The sequence below is a fragment of the Neophocaena asiaeorientalis genome, unplaced genomic scaffold (genome assembly GCF_003031525.2).
Source record: "Neophocaena asiaeorientalis asiaeorientalis breed wild unplaced genomic scaffold, Neophocaena_asiaeorientalis_V1.1 scaffold479, whole genome shotgun sequence".
NCBI classification, from domain to species: Eukaryota; Metazoa; Chordata; class Mammalia; order Artiodactyla; family Phocoenidae; genus Neophocaena; species Neophocaena asiaeorientalis.
The window spans coordinates 1,124,476-1,145,892 of NW_020173774.1; the positions used below are offsets into that span (position 1 = coordinate 1,124,476).

The following is a 21,417-nucleotide window of genomic DNA, read 5'->3' on the forward strand; positions in this document are numbered from 1 at the left end:
TGCCCCTGCTCCTGGCCCTGCGCGAGGTGCTAAGGAGGAAGCCGGACCAGGGGCCCATCTTCTCCCAGGCCGAGACGTCCGTAAGAAGTCCATGATGAGAAAAAAGGATCACTTTGTAACATTAATTTTTTTATTAAGAAGACAGATATTTTATAGTACTTCTTTTTTTTTCTTTTTTTTTTGTAAAAATGGTATACATGAACCAATACAAAATGGGAATGGAACATATGGATATGGAGTTTCATACACCGTAACATCGTCCATGTACACCTCAAAACCAGAACTGCCTAAAGGGAGAAGTCAGACGTCGGTGTGACTAAAGAACAAGCTTATTTGGCATCAATTATACATCCTTCATTATTTTATATTCCTTTAAAAAACACAAAAAACAAGTTTGTTCTTTCTTCACTCTAAAAAAAGTGATCAACCTGTACAAAGTAATACTCAACAACACATTTCAAACAGTGCATTGTATACTTAAGAAGAAAATACATAAACCAATATACAACTAAAATCCGTAATTTCCCGTTTTTGCTTTGTTTTATTATTATCTTTTTTTCCAATGCATGGGGCCTACACTTCGCAATCTACCTGAGACGGAAAACACCAATCAAAACACATGAACCTGAGACATGTCAACATTGTAAAAGCCACAGAGTCACATCAGGAGCACTGCACTACTGTACACTTTTCAAAACGGAAAGACGGGAGGTTCCCCAAGATGCGATGCCGATTCAGTGAGCAATGGTAGGGTTTTGTGGGGCGGGGGGGGTTGTTTCTTTGTTTTTTTTTTTTTTTTTTTTTTTTGTTTTTTTTTTTTTCCTAAAAAGAACAACTGAGAAAAGCCTTTCAATGACAGGCTAAATGGTTCTCACCCTTCGATACGATTATACTATGGTCGGAATGGGTGCTAAGGGCTCGGAATAGAGCTGCACGTTATAAAATTCACTGAAAAAGGGATGTTTGTTGTGGCTTTTTGTCTTGGTTAAGTGCCTAGGGATAGGAGAGGGGAAAACAAAATGCTGCTCAATATGGATTTTCTTTTACATACCAGTCCGTTCCCAAAAGGCCCCCATGTTGCAATGGTTCTATCAAAGGTTAAAATAAAGACAAGAAAAATAAACACGCTTTCAAACAACAAAGAGTTGACACTTTTTTTCCCCTTAAATAAATCAGCGTAAGTTTTCCACATAATGTAACAATAGTAAAAATGCATCTTGCAAAATCCAAAATTACTCACTGAAAATGTTATATAATATATATTTATATATATATAGATCTATCTGTTTTTTGATGCCATCTTTCCATAGGGACTGTATTCTGGAGTCTGGAGCCTTACCAAAACATACGGTAAGAGTTTAGTTTTCGTCCTTCAGGACTACTTCTAGATTTCCTAGACATTTCAGTGAAAATCCCCACATTTCTTTAAAAAAAGGTAAATGGTAACTTGACTCCTCTACCTCTTCCCAAGGCTCCCCCTCTAAGATATGTTCAAGGTAACTTATTTTAGTAGCTATGCACTATGGCTGCCATCATGCGAGGATCAGTAATTTTTTGGCAGACGGTTCTTAAGGCTGAGGAAAGAGGCCAAGGCTAGTGTATGAAAGGTAAAAAGATAAAAACACTCACATTTGAGTTTTGATTAAGTAACTGAAAAATCCCTACCTGCTGTTTTTCCACCTCTGCTCTGACCTTTCGAGAACTGAGATGGACAGCAGACCAGTCTGAGAACAATACTGGCCCTTCTTTTGTATCTCCTGCCTTTGTCAAGCCAAATCTGAAGGAATGAAAGTTTCACACGGATTCGAGTTGGAAATCCCAGCATGACAAATATCTGTAATATACAGTACATGCAGGCCACATCCTACTGCCTTCCTAACTAAGCACAAAGCAGAAAACAAAACGAAACAAAAATAAAACAAAATAAACCCTGTCCCATTCAGTCATTCGCACACGAGACGGACTTGCTTTTTCCTACAAATTAGTGAGAAGTAAGGCCGATTGGGAAAGGTGGATGGAATCATTTGGAACAGAAATAACCAGAGCAGAACTATCTTTCCCCCCTCCCTACTTCCCCTTCTGTGGCAACTCAAATTTGCCCACTTATATAAATGGAACAGACCTCACCTGTCACGTCTGTTTAGGGCACTGAAAGAGGAGGAGCCCTTTCCGCCCCAAACTTTTCTGGACAGCGTGGGGTATCTATACTGAGCCGTCTACAGATACAGAATTAAAGACAGATTCAATCTCATTGTGACACACCTCACTTGCAGATAACCCTGTACAGTAATGTAGTTCCACAGCAAACAGAACAGTTTCTGAATCACAGTCTAAGTTTTCTAGTCTTCACTGCTCTAAGTATTTGAAACATGGGCAGCAGCAAAGAGTTCTCATTGTTTGTTCACCCAAATCTTTACGACAACAGAGAAGAAATGCATTATGGATACACTAAATTCTGAACTATGAAATCTAAACTGTGCTGGTTCTCCTTTTATGAAACTGAATTTTGAACAGAAAGCAGTTACTTCAAAAAATAAACAAAGGAAAGGAAAAACAATAAGAAAATAAGGGGTGGGGGGGAAGATTCTAAGGAATCCCAGCAGGCAAATTCCAAAATGGGAGATTTTGGAAAAAAAAAAAAAAAATCCAAAGTTTTTTGGGAAAAATAAATGCGCACAAAGGAGGGAGGAGAAAAAAAAATAAAAAAAGGAACACAACCAAGAAACGAAAAACAAGGCACAGAATTTTCTGCAATCTATCCAAACTAAATCCAAGTATCCAAGTTTGACTTGGTAGGAAGAAATAAAAATTGAAAAAACAAACAAACAAAAAAAGAGGTGTCAAACAGCAGAGTGTAATTTTCAAAGAACATTTCTTTCTTTCTTTCTTTCTTTCTTCTTTTTTTTTACACAGCAAATCCCAAGCCTTCCCAGTCTCACACCTTTCCACCCATTCGTAAAAAACCACACGAATTTCTCGCAAATTCCAATATCACTGTCTCTTTATCATCTAAATAGGGCCAGTTGGACACCTCATTGAAACAAAAAGGCTGATCTAGATGAAGTACTCTTTCTTTTCTTCGGAGTTGTTCTGTCCTCCTTCTGCATTGATTATAGCTGTGTCTGCGTCTGCTGCGTCATCGGCTCCTTTGGCTTCATGAGTGAAGTATGTACCTGAAAGATGAAGGGGTAAAGCACCGTGACTGTCTGATGGCCTCTGTGTAAAGTGGTACAGAGATGGCAACCTGCTTTATGGCCATCATCAGCCGAAGTGGTGTGCAGGCAGCAGAGGGGAAAAAACAATTGGAAGAAGAGAGCGAGGTGGGTGAGACAAATGGGGATCCGGGGGTTCCAAAGGCACCACTCCAACTGAACCGCTGCGATATAATTCAGCAAATGAGACATTAGAGCCGTGATTATGACCAGAGGATGTCAGCAGAAGAAGACGTGAGTGGGAGCTAAAAATGCAGAAAGCTGGAGAGCTGCTGACAGTAAACGCCCAGGACCAATGGCCAGATATGTGCACGGACATGGTTAAAGACCAAAGCAAGGAAGAGCAATTAGCCAATAAATGAATTAGGGCCCTGCTGACGTTCTATTGTCATCTCACATCATTTATCTGAACCCTCGTCTCCTGTCTTCAGGAAGCACTGTTGCCTGTCCATAAGTGAAAATGTGCTTCAACTTGCACAAGGAGGTTTGGTTTTCTTCTGCCTTCCATCACAGAGTGGGGTTCCAGATCAAGAAATAATCTGATATTGTAACAGCTGGAATCAAGGCGTGGGATCTGCCTTAAGGAACAAGTGATTCTCGCTCCTGATGTCACTCTAGCCCGGACCCAGATTCATGGATTTGCTAATTGGCATAGCCACTTTATAATGACAATAGACAGAACGTTAACGGAGTTGGTGACACTCTTTATCAGCAAGTCCCAATGGTTTACACGGAGAAAGACAAGGGTTGCACCTCAGTATGAAATACAGGTAGAGCTTCCACTGCCCGTCATAATCACATCACCCTCCTCCCATTAGCTATTGTATTCTCCAAGATTCTTAAGTAAGAAAGGCCGATCTATTTGTTGTATTTTCAAGTTTTCGAAGTGACAAGTCTGAGAAGGCAGGCGGTCAGATGATTCCCCCACGTCCCTTTCCGCTATAGAGTATGCCCTCTTCCCTGGGTCCCCTCAGCTGCTGTGCAGACTTTGGCCCTGCTCTCTGGCCAAACAGACTGCCTCCTGGGCGTGGGCAGAGGGTATACAGAGTGCTGGGCCTGTGCAGCACTCACTGAAGGACCCCCAGTACTGAGGGCCCCAAACCGTTTTACGCTCGAGACGGGCACTTCGGATTCTAAAGGTGATTGTCAAACACCTTGGACCTCTGTTGCTGTGCTCAGGGGACCCTCCCCAAGCCCGAGTTCTACAATCAAGCAGACTGCCAGTGCCTGGAGTTTATACTATAGGAAAGGCTCGGGAGCCTACTGCACAGCACTTGAGAAAAATACCCAAGAAAGACAAGGGCCGACAAACAAAGGGAAGGATAAATTATGGAGGGGAGAGAAGAGGCTCAGAGCAGCATGGGGCAGAGAGGAGGAGCCGTCCCAAAGATGATTGCCCATCCAGACGGCACAGCTGATAAGTGACATGATTAATGGCAATTTAAATCAATTGCACTCATAATTTTAAAAATACATATTTATGTGGCTTTTAAGGCACATCAAACCAAGAAAGCATCCTGGCTGCTGTGCCCAGCTTACCCAGAGTTGGGGGTCGGGGAGCAGGGCTAGTCTACCTGCATCCCGCAAAGCAAAAGGTTATGCAGCTGCTTTTTCCCTGTTTATCATTTAGGGGTTGGATAAACCACACCTCACACGCCAGCCCCTCCGAATTTTCACTCTGTCCCCTAACACACCTATAAAGCTGTTCATTTAGAGAAAAACCCAAATCAAGGAGTGCTACTCATCAACTCGAGTCCTAATCAGCCGCTGCTAAGATTTCTATTTTTTTCTCTCCCAGTTTCAGGAATCAAAGAGGCTGTGTGGCCACAGAAACCAAACTGCCTATCAAGGACAACCTTGCAAAGTCTCCCAAAGGCAGGCGCCGTGGTGATACGAGGCCTCCTGGCTGCCCACGCGCCTGGCTTACCTTTGTGTCTGGCAAAATAGCGCCCCAAGATGATGAGCAAACACAGCATGGCAAACACCACCACGGCCACGACGCCGCCAATCACGGCGTGATCCACTGCCCTGATCGTGCCTTCTTCACCTGCTCGAGAATCTGTTGAAATCAGAAGAGGAACAGGGATGTAGAGGGTATTGCGAGACACCAGTAGCCCTGGCGACACTGCCTCCAGGGTCAGCGGTCACCTTCTTTCTTAATGGAAGAGTCAGAGAGAACAGTCAAGATGGATCAAGTTCCACCGAGGGGACCTGCTCAGTGCTGCATTGATCTGTGCTCCCCTCAAGGCATTTCATTCTAAGCGGCATCGGACGCTAACGCACGTAAACAAGCTTAGGGAGCAGGGAGAGAAGAAATAGAGTCTGTCCAGTCCCGACCTGGTCTTGGCATTCCCTCTCTCTGTAACCAGCTGCAGGTCCTATTCAGGAGGCCGACCTAACTATTTAAGGGCGCTCAGAATGGCACCTTCAGGCCATAACGGGAGCTGTGGAGGGCTGGCTGGAGCATCTTTCTAGAGATGCCCAGGGACTTATTCCCTGCCAGGCATTTGCATGGGAAAAGTAAGGCGCTCAAAAGCCCCAGCTGCCTAGAGAGAAAACAAGGATTAGGGGACTAGAGGCAAGTGACATACCTGCTACATTTGGGATGTATGAGGGAGTAAGCCACAGTCTAAAAACCTATTTCAAAAAAGACAGCAAGGAATAATTGTCCATTGCCACAGATGGTTTTTCTTTTATTTATTTAACACTTCACGATGCAATTAATTTTCCTTTATAAGCAACACTCCCTCGGGATGTCTTCTTTCGACTGGGGAACGACATGTTTGGCTGGGGAACAACTCCAAAGTGAACCCCGAATGAGCTATGGCCATGCAGAATGGATGTATGGCAGTGTAAACAATTTTAATTTAGGAATGTGTCTACATCACCCCTTGCTGAAATCCTAATGGCACCCGAGATTTATAATGTAGTAAAAAACAATTATTCTCCCGTTGATTAATACATTAACATTTTGGAGTGGAAGCTAAACCATTGTCTTTTTTTTTTTTTATTGAGTCAAGTATGACACCTCCATTAAAATGATTTACTAGCTGCACCTTACAATTTAAGTACAGCAGCAACAGAAACGGTAAAAAAACTTTTAACTTTACATGATTTGTGAAGTCATATGTGAAGGATTTACCATTTAAATCTTTCAGTACAGGAAGCGCACGGCCTATAAATCTGTCCCCGTAGCAGTTGCTGGACGCCTAAGAGAAATGCATTTCACCAGGAAGACGGAGAGTGCAAATTCGAGTCAATTTTTAAGAAAGATTTATCTCTGTCTCTCTCCAAAGAACAGAGCAAATCTCTGAAGCCTCCACCTCTAATAATATTTGAAGTTTATCGATCAAGTGTACAGATCCGTGACAGCTAAAGGTAATGGTGCTCTTTTGAGCCGAAACCTGATACAACGCTCTCAGCAGGAGGGCATGATTTACACTTTCTATCGATATTTCCAATTCTGCTCTGAGATTAAGTACTGAAGGATGTGGGGAAATAACTCGTGACTGAGGGTTCCATGAAAAGTGCTTTAATTAAGAGTTTAAATTAAAAAATGAAGTATTTAAAGTATTTCATTAAGTTACCTTTGAAAGGACGACAAAAAAAAAAAAAAAAATCCCCAATCCAAACCCAAACAGAAGTGCCAAATCAGAGGCAGCAGCAGGTCGCCCAGGACAACAGGGTGAAGGGAGTTTAATTGGAGAATGGAGATGGGTTGGAGGCGGAGTGCACTGCAGCCAATTAGCCCACTCCGTGATGTGTGGCCCCTCCAGCCACATGTCTAACAAGCTCCACTTGAAATGTGGCAGAGTGGAATCTCCCTCCGCAGCCCAGCGTGCTGCCTACTGCAGAGGCCAACAGCCTCTGTGTCTTGAAAGTCATTTCAACGAGGCAGAACTCTGCTAAGGAAACGTTTTTTTTTTTTTTTCTTTTAAGACAACAGAGCTTGTTGAAGGGGAGCGTGCCCTGGAGGGTGCCCCTGCACACGGGGTATCTGCTGGAGGATGGTGCTTTACATGCTGGAGACTCTCACCCCAACTGCACATGTTCAAAATTGCTCAGTGGGAGACCCAAGTCATGGAAAAGCCAGAAAGTTGTGCTTTCCTTAGGGAGCTGTCAAAATAGGGGATCTTGTGGGAATGAGAATTAGCTCATCTCCAATGGCCATGAGCTTCAGACCTATTGAGAGATAAGGCTCTTTCAACTAAGGCTCTTTCAACTAACTCCCTGTGTCTTAGAATTGGGTGATGCCAGCTACTGAGCAGCGGGGGAAAGTTAGGTACAAGAGGCGAGAGGTGAAGAGAGGTCCCGTCCCAGGCAGATGGAGGGGAGGGAAGCCGCCCCAGCACAGGCTTAACCCACTGGGGGAAGCACTCCCCTGTCCTCTGTTACAGGACTGACTTCTCCATGCCTAGGCACAGGAACATTCTAGAAGCCTAGGAAAAGAGAGCCAGAGAGAGAACAGGGGCGAGGGAGGGAGACAGGGAGGAGAGATGAGGAAGGAGGGGGAAGCTCTGTGATAAAGAAGAACCAACCAACTAACCTCACAGGATACGTATCTGTGGGATTAATTTTTCCAGCCAAAACCATTCTTTTGACCTTTGCTCCCCACGAACTCAGAGCTGAAGAGGCTCAGTGTGGCTCTTTCCTTTCCTCCCTGCCCTGTGCCCACATTAAATACCTGGGTTCTAGTTATCTTCCCTACCCTCAAGGACATACATATTTTACAGATACTTATTTATAGGGGTAATCTCTCCTGCTATCTTCTGATACTCACTTTGATCAGAAAGTTTACTACCACCAGTTAATCCCCGAGACATCTTCCCTGCCTTCAGTTACTGCAGACGGACCCAGAAGGTAAGTGATGCTGAATTTACAGGGCACAGTGTGGGTTGCAGCTCTGCCCCGCCTCTTCCCACCCCTGGCCCGCCCCGGGGTTTACTGCAGCAGGCACTGATGCAGTCCTGGCCATCCTCCAGCGCCTGGCATGACCCGGCATCCGCTATCAAGAGTGGTGCTGTTTCCAGACTCGTCTCACTCCTTTTTGTGTGTCCACGTGTGGGTTGGGTGGGGAGTTTTTACAGTGCCGTCGATTGGTCCAAGGTGGTGAGGGGTATAGCTGGAGGCTGGTTACCTACCCCTTGATGCTGTGGACTGGTGCCTGGCTCACTGCACAAAGCAGTAACACAAGATTCTACACAGAGAGGCACCGGGCTAAGGGAGTAGGATGCAAACTGGAACCCAGGGTAGTATCAGCCACCAACAGGAGCGCGGCTCTGACAAAGTCCATCGGCTCTGTGGTCTTTCCTGTTCTGCTCACAGAGCAAAAGCTCTGGTCAGTTCCGTGAGCGATTACCTCGAAGACAAAACCCTGGGAAAGTCTATGACTTTCACCATCATCCACAGATCCTTCTCCTCTTGGGGTGCAGACCCTTTCCCTCAGGTCCCATGAACTTGACGGGGGACATCCTCTCCAGATTTCGGGCTGCTTTTCTGAATCAGGCAGAGAAGGAAACCGACAGATTCTACAGCTGTCCTCAGCTTCTACACTGAAAAATAAACACTAGCAACATGCCCGATCCTCAGGCAAGTAGACAGCTCTTTGGTTTAGAGGGAGTGTTTTCCTGTCTCTAAGAGACACGATTGCTCCTCTCAGTAACGGGTGTAACGGTGTTCCTCCTGCTGGGACTTAGCTTTTCCCCGTCACCGCAAAGAGGAAAGCCACATTTTGACTTGGTGTACATTTATGGCACAAAGGTTATTCCAGCCTTGAAGAACCAAGCACGTTTGGGTGACACATTCCGACTGGACTGTGGAATGCCATCCCGGATCACTTCACACGGGATTTCAAGTAACTGAGGCGTTGTCCTTCCATGAGCCTGATTTTCAGGGGCACTTTGTAGATGCTGGGAAGTGTCAACTCAGAGTTGGGGCACAATCCTTCCTGCCCGCACTGTCCCGTGCTGCAGCCCCGTCTACGGCTCTAAGTGTAACACGAGACTCTTTAAGGACAGCTCAGTCATGAACTGTTTAGTATTCGTGAGTTAGCTCTTCTTTGGGCAAAAAGCTGGAACAACTTGGCTCCAGGTGAGGGTTTACGGAGCTGCTTGCAGAATGCTAAGTTGGCTACTACTGCTTGGGTCACAGCTTCAACCACATGGGGTTCCCATTAGCATCTTAGAAACCGCCAGGACAAAAAAAATTCAAGGACTCTCCCAAGAGTGATGCCCCAATCTGCTCAGTTTTCTTTACTTTGGGCCAGGTGGCCTGGCTTGATCCTTTCCTCGTGGGCAGTATGCAAGGGGGAGTTCTAAAGACGCTCGTTCCTTAGGGCCTGACAAGAAAAGTGATGGCTAGTGGAACTTCAGCCTCCTTCCCCTCCCTGCAGGGGCTTCCTTTTCTCTACTTGTTCTTACTCCTCAAATGACTGAGTGCCGGGGCTCCGGCAGTCAGGCTGCCTAACAGATCCCGGTTGCTATGGCTACTTTACCACCTGGCACGGGATGCCTGACATAAACTGCCATGTGAATGCCTTAATCATGGATCTGTGAAAAGCCTGGGAGGCTCTGTTGCCCGAGGCAGAGATCCGTGGATAGCTAGGGAATGGCCAGGATGTCCTAGACAAGCTCCTGGCAGACAGCGACGTGGGCAGAGGGGCTGCTGAGCAGACTGCCCACTGCAGCTGCAGCCGGCCTACCTTCAGCCCAGGCGGACACTCAGATTGCCACCTCGGAGGAGCTGAAGTGTGATACAGAAATACGGTTCAAGCACATGGCGGAGGGCGGGAGGACCACCCTGCCTTGGCTTTCCTTCACCTTTCAACTCACCCTTGGCCTGGGCTAGAAAGCACGCTTAAAAACTTGTGAAGAGCTAGACACTCCCCTTAAATGCACATACTATTTTTCAACAAAGGTTATAAACTACCTGAGGTCTCATCTTCAAAATTAATACCTAAAACATAGGGGAGGTTCTAAGGAGATGGGTCTTCCTACCTCTATCTATTGGACAATTCATATGCTCAACCTTCTGTAATTTCTCTATCGATGAATAGCTGGGAAAAAAGTGAAACTGTTGACTTTTCACAGCAGTTCTGTCACTTGCTTTAATTCTAGTCTTTCTCCTGGGCTGCGGTCTGGCTAGACAAGTCAGTTTAATTGGAAACTTCGAGAAGCGGTGTTGATGGTGGAATCGCTGCCCCCTGCTTCCTAGGGCTGTAGGGATTAGTCTATTGCATAGGAAGCTTAATGACTATGATGTCATCTGTTACTTCTTACTAGAAAGAAAGAAAAAGCCTGACAGTGGATTTTCCACATCTGAGACAAAACCAAAATCTGACCTCAAAGACAAAACAAAACCAAGCTGCAAACCTGGCACCACCTGCAAACCGCAGCTTCTCATTCCCATCACCTATTGCAGCTCCCGCCGTGGCAACAAAAGTAAGTATGCATTTTAAAAAGCACAACTTTATTACTGAAGGGGAACAAACTGAATGGCATGCGCTGACAAAATGCCACATTATTTGCTAATCCTAATATGTTATTCTTCTTTAAGATTTGCTTTTCTCAGCAGCAATTCAATTATAGATGCTACAAATCCTTCTGACATTTAATTCCCTCTTGTCAGAGAGTAGTAAATGTATACAGTACATGCACAGCTTTCCCATTAAGATGTTAATATATATTGGAACACACTAGCCTCCGTGCAGCATAACATTTCTTTTCTGTCTTCTGAGAAAGTGGAAGGGAAGGAATAAATGTAAGGCAAGAAAAATCATGAAGGTTCTCATACAGCATCCCAGACATCTAGGGCTACCCCTTGGCTGCATCTCATTCTAGCAACGTAACTGCAGCTATGCTATCGTTGCAAAGGAACTATGTTAAGCTACTTCAAGGAAAACTGCAGTCATCATCATCACCATCATCCTGCCACCCAGAGCTCCGCAGGCATTCACTGAAATCAGGAGTACCGCACACGGGCTCTTAGGCGGTTACTGCCTATGTTATCCTCCAGAAACAGGCCCGAACAGGAGATGCAGGAAGAGTTAGGACCTCACATCCTGTATGGCCCGCTGGAAAGCGCGCTGGACTTGCCCACAGATCTGGCCTAGAAGCTGGGCTTCACTGCTTTTCTGTGAGACTTCAGGCAGGTCAATCAGCTACTCTGAGCCATGGAACACCATCATACAATTCACAGGGGTGTTCTGAGAGGCCAGTGTGTCACTGAATATGAAGGTGTCTCTCTGGGCCAGGGCTTGGCATATCATAGGCACTCAAGAAGTGTTTGCCAAATTGAAATCTGCTGTAATAAAGCCTACAGAGGGCTTTATTCCAGTTCCAATCACTGATTCCAGGCAAATACTTACTAGCTCTTTGGGGTAAGGGTCGTACTACACACTCAGCATTGTTCTCAGAGGGTAAGATGCCCCACAGACACTAGCTGAGTTGAAGTCACCAAACCCCTTCTTTTCATTTATGTAGAATGGCACACACTGTGACTGGTGGCCCTGGGTGGTGGTCAAGGCTGTGAGCCTGGCAGTCCTGTGAGCCACCCAGTCCAAGTTATCACTCAGGTGTACCATTTAAGTATCAGGATATTAAGCTCTTGCTGTCAGCTAAACATGAGAACAAGATTTTTGTTTTTTACTGTTGATTTTTCCCCCTTCTCAAGTAACTTGATTTTGTTATTGTAACCAACAGTGGAAATGACTTGATGCAACAGATGCAAGTCCTCCCAAAGACATTAATCATCACCAAAGAGACCACAAGGCACACTCCCGAGTCCTCTCTATTCATCTAACCATAAGGACTTAGAAGTGTGATTGCCTTTTCCATTTTAAGCAACAGGAAGGTACTGAGGATGAGACTGGAGTTTTCCTTAAAGAGTATACATCTGATAAAGAGAACAGGGTTGTAAAAGTATTTCTAAACATACATTTCCCACTAGAATCTCTCTCTGGAGAAAGATGCTTCAGTGGACCTCAGGCATTTGGGGGTGTGAGGATGGATTAATGAATATGGTGAAGTCACCCCAAAGCAGTGTCCAACCTGTAGAACTGGAATTCATATTTTGTGTCGTAGCCTGCCAACTCTTTAATTTGGAGGAAAATTTCCTATTTGATGGTCTCCTTCCTCCCCATGGGGAAACAGCAGCATGTTGGATTATGGGAAGATCAGCAACACCATGAAATTCAAACTTACATCGCGGTGGTAAAGTCATGGCCAAGCTGGCATGGACCCAATATGATTTGTCAGTCCACTGCCTTGTACTAAAAGGAATTTTAAAATAAGGTAATCTACATGTTTTAACCTTGTGCAACTCAACACTTTCCCATGGCATTTAGGACCGTCTCAGTGGGAAATCCATCCCATAATTTAGGAGATCAATGGGACAATGGCACTGAAAACACATGAGCAGAGTTTAAGGTCCCCTTTGAATGGGAAAGAGCGTGATTCAACGCTGGAAGAGACCTTTCCCGGTCGTCAGCACGTGGCTCTATACCTGATGGGCTCTGGAGGGCTCAATCTTCCCTGCTTCATTCCTTGGATGCACAGACTGAATCGAAAAGGGTCCAAGAGGGAAAGAGTTCCCAAGAAGATACCAGGGCAAAGGAAGTGTGGATTTCACAGGGGAAGGATAACCACTTTAAACCTAAGTCTCGGGCTTCCCTGGTGGCGCAGTGGTTGAGAGGACGCCTGCCGATGCAGGGGACGCGGGTTCGTGCCCCGGTCCGGGAAGATCCCCCGTGCCGCGGAGCAGCTGGGCCCGTGATCCATGGCAACCTAAGTCTCTGTTTCCTGAAGAACCGGGAAGACCCACATGTTTAAATTCTGATTCTGTCTCTTGAGTAAATTATTGTAACCTCTGGAGCCCCTGTTCCCTCATTTGTAAACAACCCCTTCCTTAACGATCTCCCAGGATTTTCCTGACGATCCTCCCATGGCTGGTCATGCTCATCTCTTGGTCTTCCTGTCTCAGTGGCCTCCCCTGGTGAGCATTTCTAAGCTACCCTCCACCTCTTCCCAGCCCCAGTCACTCACTTTCACTTTACCCAGGTTTATTTTTTCCCACAGCATTAGTCTGACATTATCTTGTGTTTTGAGCTTGTCTCTCTCACTAGAATGTAACTGTATGAGGGCAGGATCCTGGCATGTGAAATCCAGGGCAGCTCCAGCCCCTGGTTGGTCTTGTTCACTGCTGCATCCCTGGTGCCCAGGCCTGAGCCTAGCACACAGGAGGGGCTCAAACAATTGTTGAATGAATGCGGATCAAATGAGATCATATGTGTGCGTAAGCTTCCTGAGCGGTCAAATACTATACAAATACAAGCTAAATAAGACCTCAACTGCGATTTAGGGGCCAGATCTTGAATTTGTCTACATAATCCAGCTGGTTTTTGATGTTTTTCTTTATCATCATCATTATTATTACTAGCCGAACAAAAAAATGCAATTGGCTGTTTACCAAGTCTGGGCCATACTTTACGTGGGAGCCAGTAAGGAAAGAGTCCCCCCAAATGCCATGTCTATTGACAGTTTCTTACACACATTTCAAGCAAGTTCAGCCAGACTTTGCGGACACTCACAACAGCCACATGGTCTTATATCCCACCCCAGAACTGATACCCTGGATCTGAAGGCCTTTAAGTGCTTCCATGAACTAAATCTAGACCATATTTTGAGCCCGTTTCCTCTGTAATCCACTTAAGGGACTATAGCCGGCTCACCTAGATTCTTCCTTAACACCTGGCATGGATTATCAAAGCCACTTAGAATCTGCCTTCCATCCGTACTTTTCTATGGACTGTGAGGGAGATGTTGATTTTTCCAGATCACTTTCTTGTACGTAGGGCCAGAGTTGAAAACGTGTCTCTCTCTGGGAAGCACGAGAGCTCTGAAATTTCTTGTTGGTGCCTTTGCTTCAAAAGCAGAAGCCTGATGGATTGCTCTGATTGTGCCGGAGGGCCATTCCCTGGCAGGCGGCACATTTACCACCACACTCCACTAAACAGTCCCCGAAGGACCTTCCATTGCTGAAGGGAAGGAGGCAGTTGGAGGCATTTTTAAAAAAGTTTTAAAATAAAATAGAAGGATAAATAGGCTTGAAGCTATTCTATTCCACATGGGTGGCAATAACCACCAGCTGTCACCGGGAAATAGCAGATGTAATTGATAAAGCAACGCAAAACTCTTGTGGATCCGTCATCAATAAAGTTAACACCCAGAAAGTCAATGAAAGGGTTCAAAGTAGAACTGGAGAAGCTCCCCAGGTCCTCCAATAATTAAATCACTGAACTACACACAAGCATAATTTTTTAATGCAGATTAAAGAGGAGGATCAGCTGGGCCACTTGCTTTGCTGGGTGAGGCTGGGGCACCATATGGTGCTGAGGAAACGGTCATTAGCTGAGGTGGCAGTGGTGTATGGGGGAGGAAGCGGGACAAGGGGGCGGCAGGAGACAGACCATCATTATTGTGAAGGAAACGCAGGATATAACATTTATCCATAATAAGGAAAGAATGAAATTTCTACCCAGATGGAGCAGGGAATGGATGGTAATATTATTCATTACCACAGCTTAGCATTAAATGTACAACACCTCCTCTAATTTATTGATGGACTGTTTAAGACGGGTGTTAACCTGTTTGTCTTGTATTATAATTGAATTCAGTCTCTAGGCTACAGAAAATTTAAGAAGTTCATCCTTTCTCAATCAATATGCTCTCCTTCAGTGACCCATTTCAAGACAGCTTCATACAAAGTAATGTATTTTGTTTTAATAAATTTAAACACTATGACAGCTGCTCAATTTTTATCTGGTGTTTTTTTTTTCCCTTCAGATGTCTCTTTGCTGCCGAGTGAAGCCATGCTCACAATCAATAGTAATTGGTTAATCGGCATCCCCTTTGAACAAAGGTGCTAATCACTTTTTGATTAGTTCATCAAACCAGATGCAAAGGCAGCCCGGCCCCAGCCTGACAGATCATCAGGGTTCTACTTGACTTATGGCTCCCTCGCAATATACAACGGCAGCGCTCCTGGACGGGGGAGGGGAGGGGGACAACGTAATTATTAATTTAACCAAATTATTATGAACACAAACAGTTGTTGGCTTATCACTCCCGACTCAGGGGTGATTGATAGAGCTGCAGCAAGGCTGCCTCTGACTTGGTGCAGAGCCAAGAGACTTGGAGTATTCCTTCCTTGTTGATGCTCGGGGAAGGGATAAGGGCTGATGTCGTCCCATTTTCCTGAAGAGGAGAAAAATGACTCCTGCATATGAGTGATCCTGTCTGGCTGATATGCTGAGAGGGATCAGGGCCAAGGAGAACTTGGTCCCTTCTCAGGATCCTTGAGAAGATACAATTGCCACTGTGCCAGAGGGCCGTTTTATTTAGGGTCAGGATCGGAACAGAGGAGTCAGTCTTCTTACACTCAGCATGATATTCTAAGCAGGGACAAGGACTCATTTGCTCTTATTTCCAAAAAAAATCAAGCTAACGTTTTTGAAACTTCTCTAAATATACCACCACCAAGAGGCAAAAATAAAACACTCCTTTGATGGCCGGCTATGTTTCTAATCTTCTATTTATTTATCTATCTAAACTCCTTGGGGTATGGAATTCACTCATTCGTCCAACAGGTATCAACTGCGTGCTTATGATACGACAGGTGTACAGCAGTGAACAAAACCAATATGGCCTCCTGGAGCTTCCACTCTGTGGGAGAATCCATCAGCCAGGTTCAAACTGGGACATGCTACATAGCAGAAAAATAAAGGCGTCCCTGAGGTTTGACAGAAGCACAGAGGAGGCAATAAATCTATGGCTTGTGAAAGATAGTGGTACCATCTTATTCTCTCACTGGGTGAGACCTGTAGTTAAAGCTGCACCTTAGCAACCAGCTATTCAAGGGAGCTGCAGTGAAATCTCTTCAAGAAGGGCAACATGGAACCCTTGTTTCCAAAAGGCTGGAGTCAGCATCTACAGTCCTCTGCCTTGGTTTCTCCTGATGAGGAAGGGCCCTTCCTTACTGACTTATTAAGAAGCAACCGATCAGAATGTCTCAAAAGCTGCAGCTGGTTGGCCGTGAAGTCCCACAGCATCATGGGAGCTCACATAATTGTTTAGCTCTGACCATTTTAAATCTCCTTCCCCTCCTTTTTAGGATATGCTTCTTATTTTGGATTAGTAACACCTAAATCCTGGAATCAAGCATGAAACCTACTTTTGCAAGAGCTCAGTGTGCTGTGAAAAAGGTCTGAGGTGGATAATTAGTTTGCATCATGGCGTGTGACAAAACAATTGCCCCCCCTTTCCTTCCTTCCTCTCCCGTCCCCCTCCTTCTAAGATTAACTATGACCTGGCTTTTCTAGTCTATTCCACAGAAGGAGATGGTCAATATGAGGGTTTTTTTTTAAATAAAGATCTTGTCTCATAATCCAACATCCTTAAATAGCTTTGAAATAAAACAAATTTCTCATGAACCATTATATGCCTAGAACATAAAAATTATTTTAAGCCACTGAACAGAGTGGCTTTGGTTCAATCCCAAAGATGATTGACCTGGAGGTCATTATTGACCTGGAGGTCTTTACAGCAGGTCAGCCCCAATCTGAAATATACACACAATATACAATCTGAAAATACACAGGGAAGAGAGGTGGGGGAGGAAGAAAGTGTTGATAAAACTCTGTTTTTTTCTTTAGTCTTAAAATCCACAATTGCGAATTGACTGCTCAGCGATCCAAATGGCTGTGTTGTGGAAGTGGATGGAGGGCCCACAGGTTGGACACTGCAGAGCCTTTTACCTAATGACTAGCCCTTACCTGAGAGGTCCTCACTGTCCAGTTCTTCTGCGGAATTGGGCAACTGAGTAAGGCCTTACAAGTAAAAACAAATCGTTTTTCTTTTCATTCCTCAAGGGACATAAACAAAACACTTAAGAACTGAGGATGAATTTCTTAAAAATAAACATGAGCCAAATCTCTTGCCATCTCTCTCTCTTTTATGGATACCTTGAATGTATTAATCCATAAGTACGTTTCTCCAATCATTTCATTTTGTTATAGATACACAATTGAGGCAGAAAGATTCCTCAGTCTCCACTTTCAAAGCACATGAAACATGAAGGTGAATGTTTCAAATCACTCATTCATAACAGCATGCAGAAAGAAAAAAATAAAGCCTGATTGTTAGCTATTGATGTTCTGATAGATCTCTTAAATACAAATATATTTAGATGTTACATACTGATGTATGTAAGTTTTGGTTCACATTTTACTGTAAATTGAAATCCTTGGGCAAGAATGACAAACACAGTTCATTATCAATTGATGATCTTGGATCATCGATTTCAAAATGGTATGGCATCTGCTAACTGCAGTTTGCCTTCATCAGAAAATCTGATTTGCAAAATGATTTTTTTTTCCAAAAAGAGAATTTCAAAAATCAGTGGTATTCCTGAAAAAATGAAACCCTCAAAGCTGAAAAAGCAGTTAGGTCAGGAGATAATCAAGTGGAGCTTGAAATGCCTGTATCCGAGTTAGCACCAATGTTGGCCAGCTGGGATGGCTCTCGGCTAGCTCTGCCTGGAAGGAAAAGAGGTGAAGGGGAAAGCAGATAAACCATGGGGGGCTCAGTTAGGAGATGGCCTCCCTTTCCTCTTCCTGTATTTGCAGGCTGCTCCTTTAATGAAGTGAAAAACACCACAAAGTCATGTCTGGTTTGTGCAGACCTCCAGGTCTTCCCATTTGCACAACACCTGGCTAATCCTTCTCTGATGAGATTTGTCACTTTTGAAGATACTTGTGGACCTATTAAACAGGAATGAGGGGCATGCCTTGTTTCTTTGTTCATCTTTCCCATCTCTTATAGCCAAGCGCAAAATGTAAGCTCAGTAAGTATTTGCTGAATTAATGATTTGGGAGAAATGCTTAGTGAACTACCAACTAAAACAAATGCTCTGGAAACAAGCAATGTCAAACTGACCGCACTATGCAGAAGCTCCCAAATCAACAGAAACACTTAATGTAGAAATGGACAGTAAAAGCTTGGATTTTGTGAGTTGTTTTCTAAAGAATCCAAATGAATATTGATAGCTAGGTTGGCGCTGTGAAAGAAAGCGTCATACCAGCTCTTGAAGAATTTCCATCATGACCCTTGCCAATATTCAATGGCACGTGCCAATTAAAAATGGGATGATTTGAAGTCCATGGATGTTCCCAAACTATGGATTTAGGCAACTATGGGAAAGCAATGAGTAATGCAATAAATTATAGAGGCAACTGAGTAGGGATGTTATCCATTGGTTCTGAAATCTGATTGGTTGAAAGTGTTGCTATTTCTAATTGGCTTTATCCATTGTATAAAGACTGATGAATACAATTATTTGAATAATTGTTATAAATGGGCAACATAAAGTTCTCCTCTGTAGTTAATTATGAATTTGCAGTTCTCAGGAGGCTAATCCCTCACTTCTGCGTGGACCAATGAATATCAAAGCATGCTACATACATGCTTGGCACCCACTGAACCATATTAAACGAGGATGTTTCAAGTAGGCAGCTTTACTGCTGAAGGCTTGTTTCCCTGGGGAGGGCATTAGAAAGCTAGTTTAAAAAAATAAAGACAAATATGTTTATGAAATATCATTGATATGCAAAGTTTCCCATTAAAAAGCGACAGACAGTTTATACACACCTCATTAAAGATGAAACTGTCATTTTTAATGGCATAAACTTTAAAATATACCAAATCCTCTGGAATCTACAGCTCAGATTATATCCAAAAGTGGGAAGCCATCTAGGTTAGTGGCGTTAAATTTGTTTTTGCACTACTATTGTATTTTATGAATCTATAGTGCTCCGCCATAGTTGGGTAATTTCCAAATAAATATAATTAGGAAGAGTTTACTGAAGCACTGAGTGTACAAGCAAAATTTACCTCCTAAAATTGCTTTGACTTAGGTAGTTTTCTTTCGTGATAAAAATTATACAGCTCTCAGTTTCCTCAAAGAAAAAGACGCATTTTGTGAGGCAGAGAACAGTCTTCAAAAGGAAACTCCACCATTTAACAATAAGTGGGAAATTACTTCTGGGTTTTTCTCTTGAACTTTCATATCATCCGCTCAAGCCCTTCCTGGTCACTTCAATTAAAATGTATTCAACACATTTCTTTAAACTTTGTTAGAAAGTTTACTTTTGGTCCATATGGGATTTTCTTTTGAGCAATTAATAAAATCCTAAGGTGCAAACATGATAATTTAATACACGCACGAGAATCGTCTCTTCCGCAGATGTGATTTTTGCTCCTTCGTGATGTTATCAATCACGTGCTGCACGTGCCCTAAGCCTCCTCAGACAGTGCTTCTGCTGTTGGTGTGGTTACTTCTCCTTTCTAGCAGAAATCACTGGCTTCTAAAAATGGTATGTATGGCGTAGCAGTTTTAAACCAGGTTAAGGAAAACCTCAAAAATTAGAAACAGCAAGAAATCCTAGAGTTAGTTAAATTCAAGGTCAAGGTCAAGTAAAATCTAAATGCTTGGGGCTCAATTCATCAGGGTTTCCTTTTTTTTTTTTTCCTGAAAATTTTAAAACAGAATGATCAAATAAAACCTCTAGGAAACAAAAAAACTTCCCACTGGCCCTAGTATCATTCCCATTATGAAAAAATAGGCGATGGTCTCTCTCTTACCTAAGCAGCATATGTCTGATCACTTGGCCATATTATGGAATCTGTTACTTCCATCACCAGCCATAAGAGTTCAGATGCCCCGGCAGTTTTAATCTAAATGCTCAGTCAGTCATCCTGTTCTTCCTGCTTTGTCAGCTTTTGTGGAGAGTTTTTCCCTTGGTCCCATTAGCAGAAATTTGGTTCACGCCGTTAAACAGTAGCACATTGTTTCCAAACTGCATATCAAGGCTGAAACACAATCTTCAGGTCCTGCAGCCATTCGTAAACCTCTTTAGCTTTGTTCTTGAGTAGAACGTACAATGTCTGCAGAGTCCCTTGACTGAATGACAGCCTTCGAATGCCACTGTTGTGTACTCATACAGAGAGATGTGCAGAGGGGTGCATACACAGATGGTGGACATAGAGGTTGTAATAATGCGCACTGCTGGCTATTTTTCTTTAAAATGGGCTTCAGAATTCCCCCACAATTGAATAGAAAGATAAGAGATTTCATGTGCTTTTAGAATTTCATCACGGCTTGCACGACTTATGAAGTAAGTCAGGGAAAGGGAGATCCATGGGGTAAGTTGCCTAAGGGCAGAGGTCTAGGGGATAAGCATGTATCTAGCACAGGCCAAACATTTTGAAACCAAAACTGAAAGTGAAAAATTATGTCAGAGGGGTTCCCAGTTTGAGTCTCACTACAATTGCATACTAAATTAAAAACTAGTTAATAACTCATTTGGGATTATAAATTCATGAGATCATCAGCTTCTAATGTACCAAGAGGTAGAAAGCAAAAGGACGGGTAGACTTGAAAATAATGAAATAGCGGTGGGGCGGAGTGGGGGGAGAGACAGAGAAAGAGAAAGACAGAGAGAGAGAGAGAGAGAGTGACAGAGACAGAGAGAGAGAGAGAGAGAGAGAGAGAGAGAGAGGGAGAGAGAGAGAGAGAGAGGGAGAGAGAACCCCAAACCCAGAGGAAGCCAGCTGACCACAGTGCAGCAAAAGCACAAGCACTATTCCAGACCGTGGGCATGCTGTCACCCAAAACCTCACACGAGGGAGGTGGGTGGGGGAAGGGAGAGGGGACACACAGGGCAGAAAAATAACAAGGCACAAGACACTTACAGAGAAGCGCCCCACATTGGAACAAACAAATAAAAACCATCACACGCACCCACACATCAATAATCATAGGAACGAGTACACCATCCGTGCTTAACGTCACTCATGCATTTCTGCCATAAATTTCAGACCATGTGGTACCAGGATTTGGCAGAGTGTTTTTTGCATTTCTCAACATGCACACATAACACAGGATTCTTCCTGTCCAGGCCTTAAGGATGAGCTCCAAAAACACAAATGCTCAAGATCTTTCTTCAAAGATCCCTTAAGGATGAGCTCCCAAAACACAAATGCTCAAGATCTTTCTTCAAAGATCCCTTCCATCACCCTAGTCTAGGAATCCCACTCTTACACTCACATTTATCTTTACTGTAACTCTCAATTATATCCTTAAAGACACATTG

The 21,417-nt window shown here is 43.9% G+C and overlaps 1 protein-coding gene across 3 annotated transcripts in view; it reads right to left on the reverse strand.

The window, feature by feature from the left end:
- Nucleotides 1–219: 219 nt before the first annotated feature.
- The window catches only part of CADM1 (cell adhesion molecule 1), a 326,949-nt gene continuing 305,751 nt past the window's right edge, over nt 220–21,417 (reverse strand). For 2 of the 3 annotated variants that reach the window (XM_024751830.1, XM_024751829.1), the window contains 2 exons: nt 5,140–5,271; nt 220–3,173 (listed from right to left, as the gene is read on the reverse strand). In XM_024751830.1, coding sequence (XP_024607598.1) covers nt 3,055–3,173; nt 5,140–5,271 — 251 coding nt within the window. In that variant the 3' untranslated portion in view covers nt 220–3,054. Of the gene's footprint in view, nt 3,174–5,139; nt 5,272–17,040; nt 17,095–21,417 lie in introns of all 3 variants that reach the window. The other variant, XM_024751828.1, reaches the window with a different exon arrangement.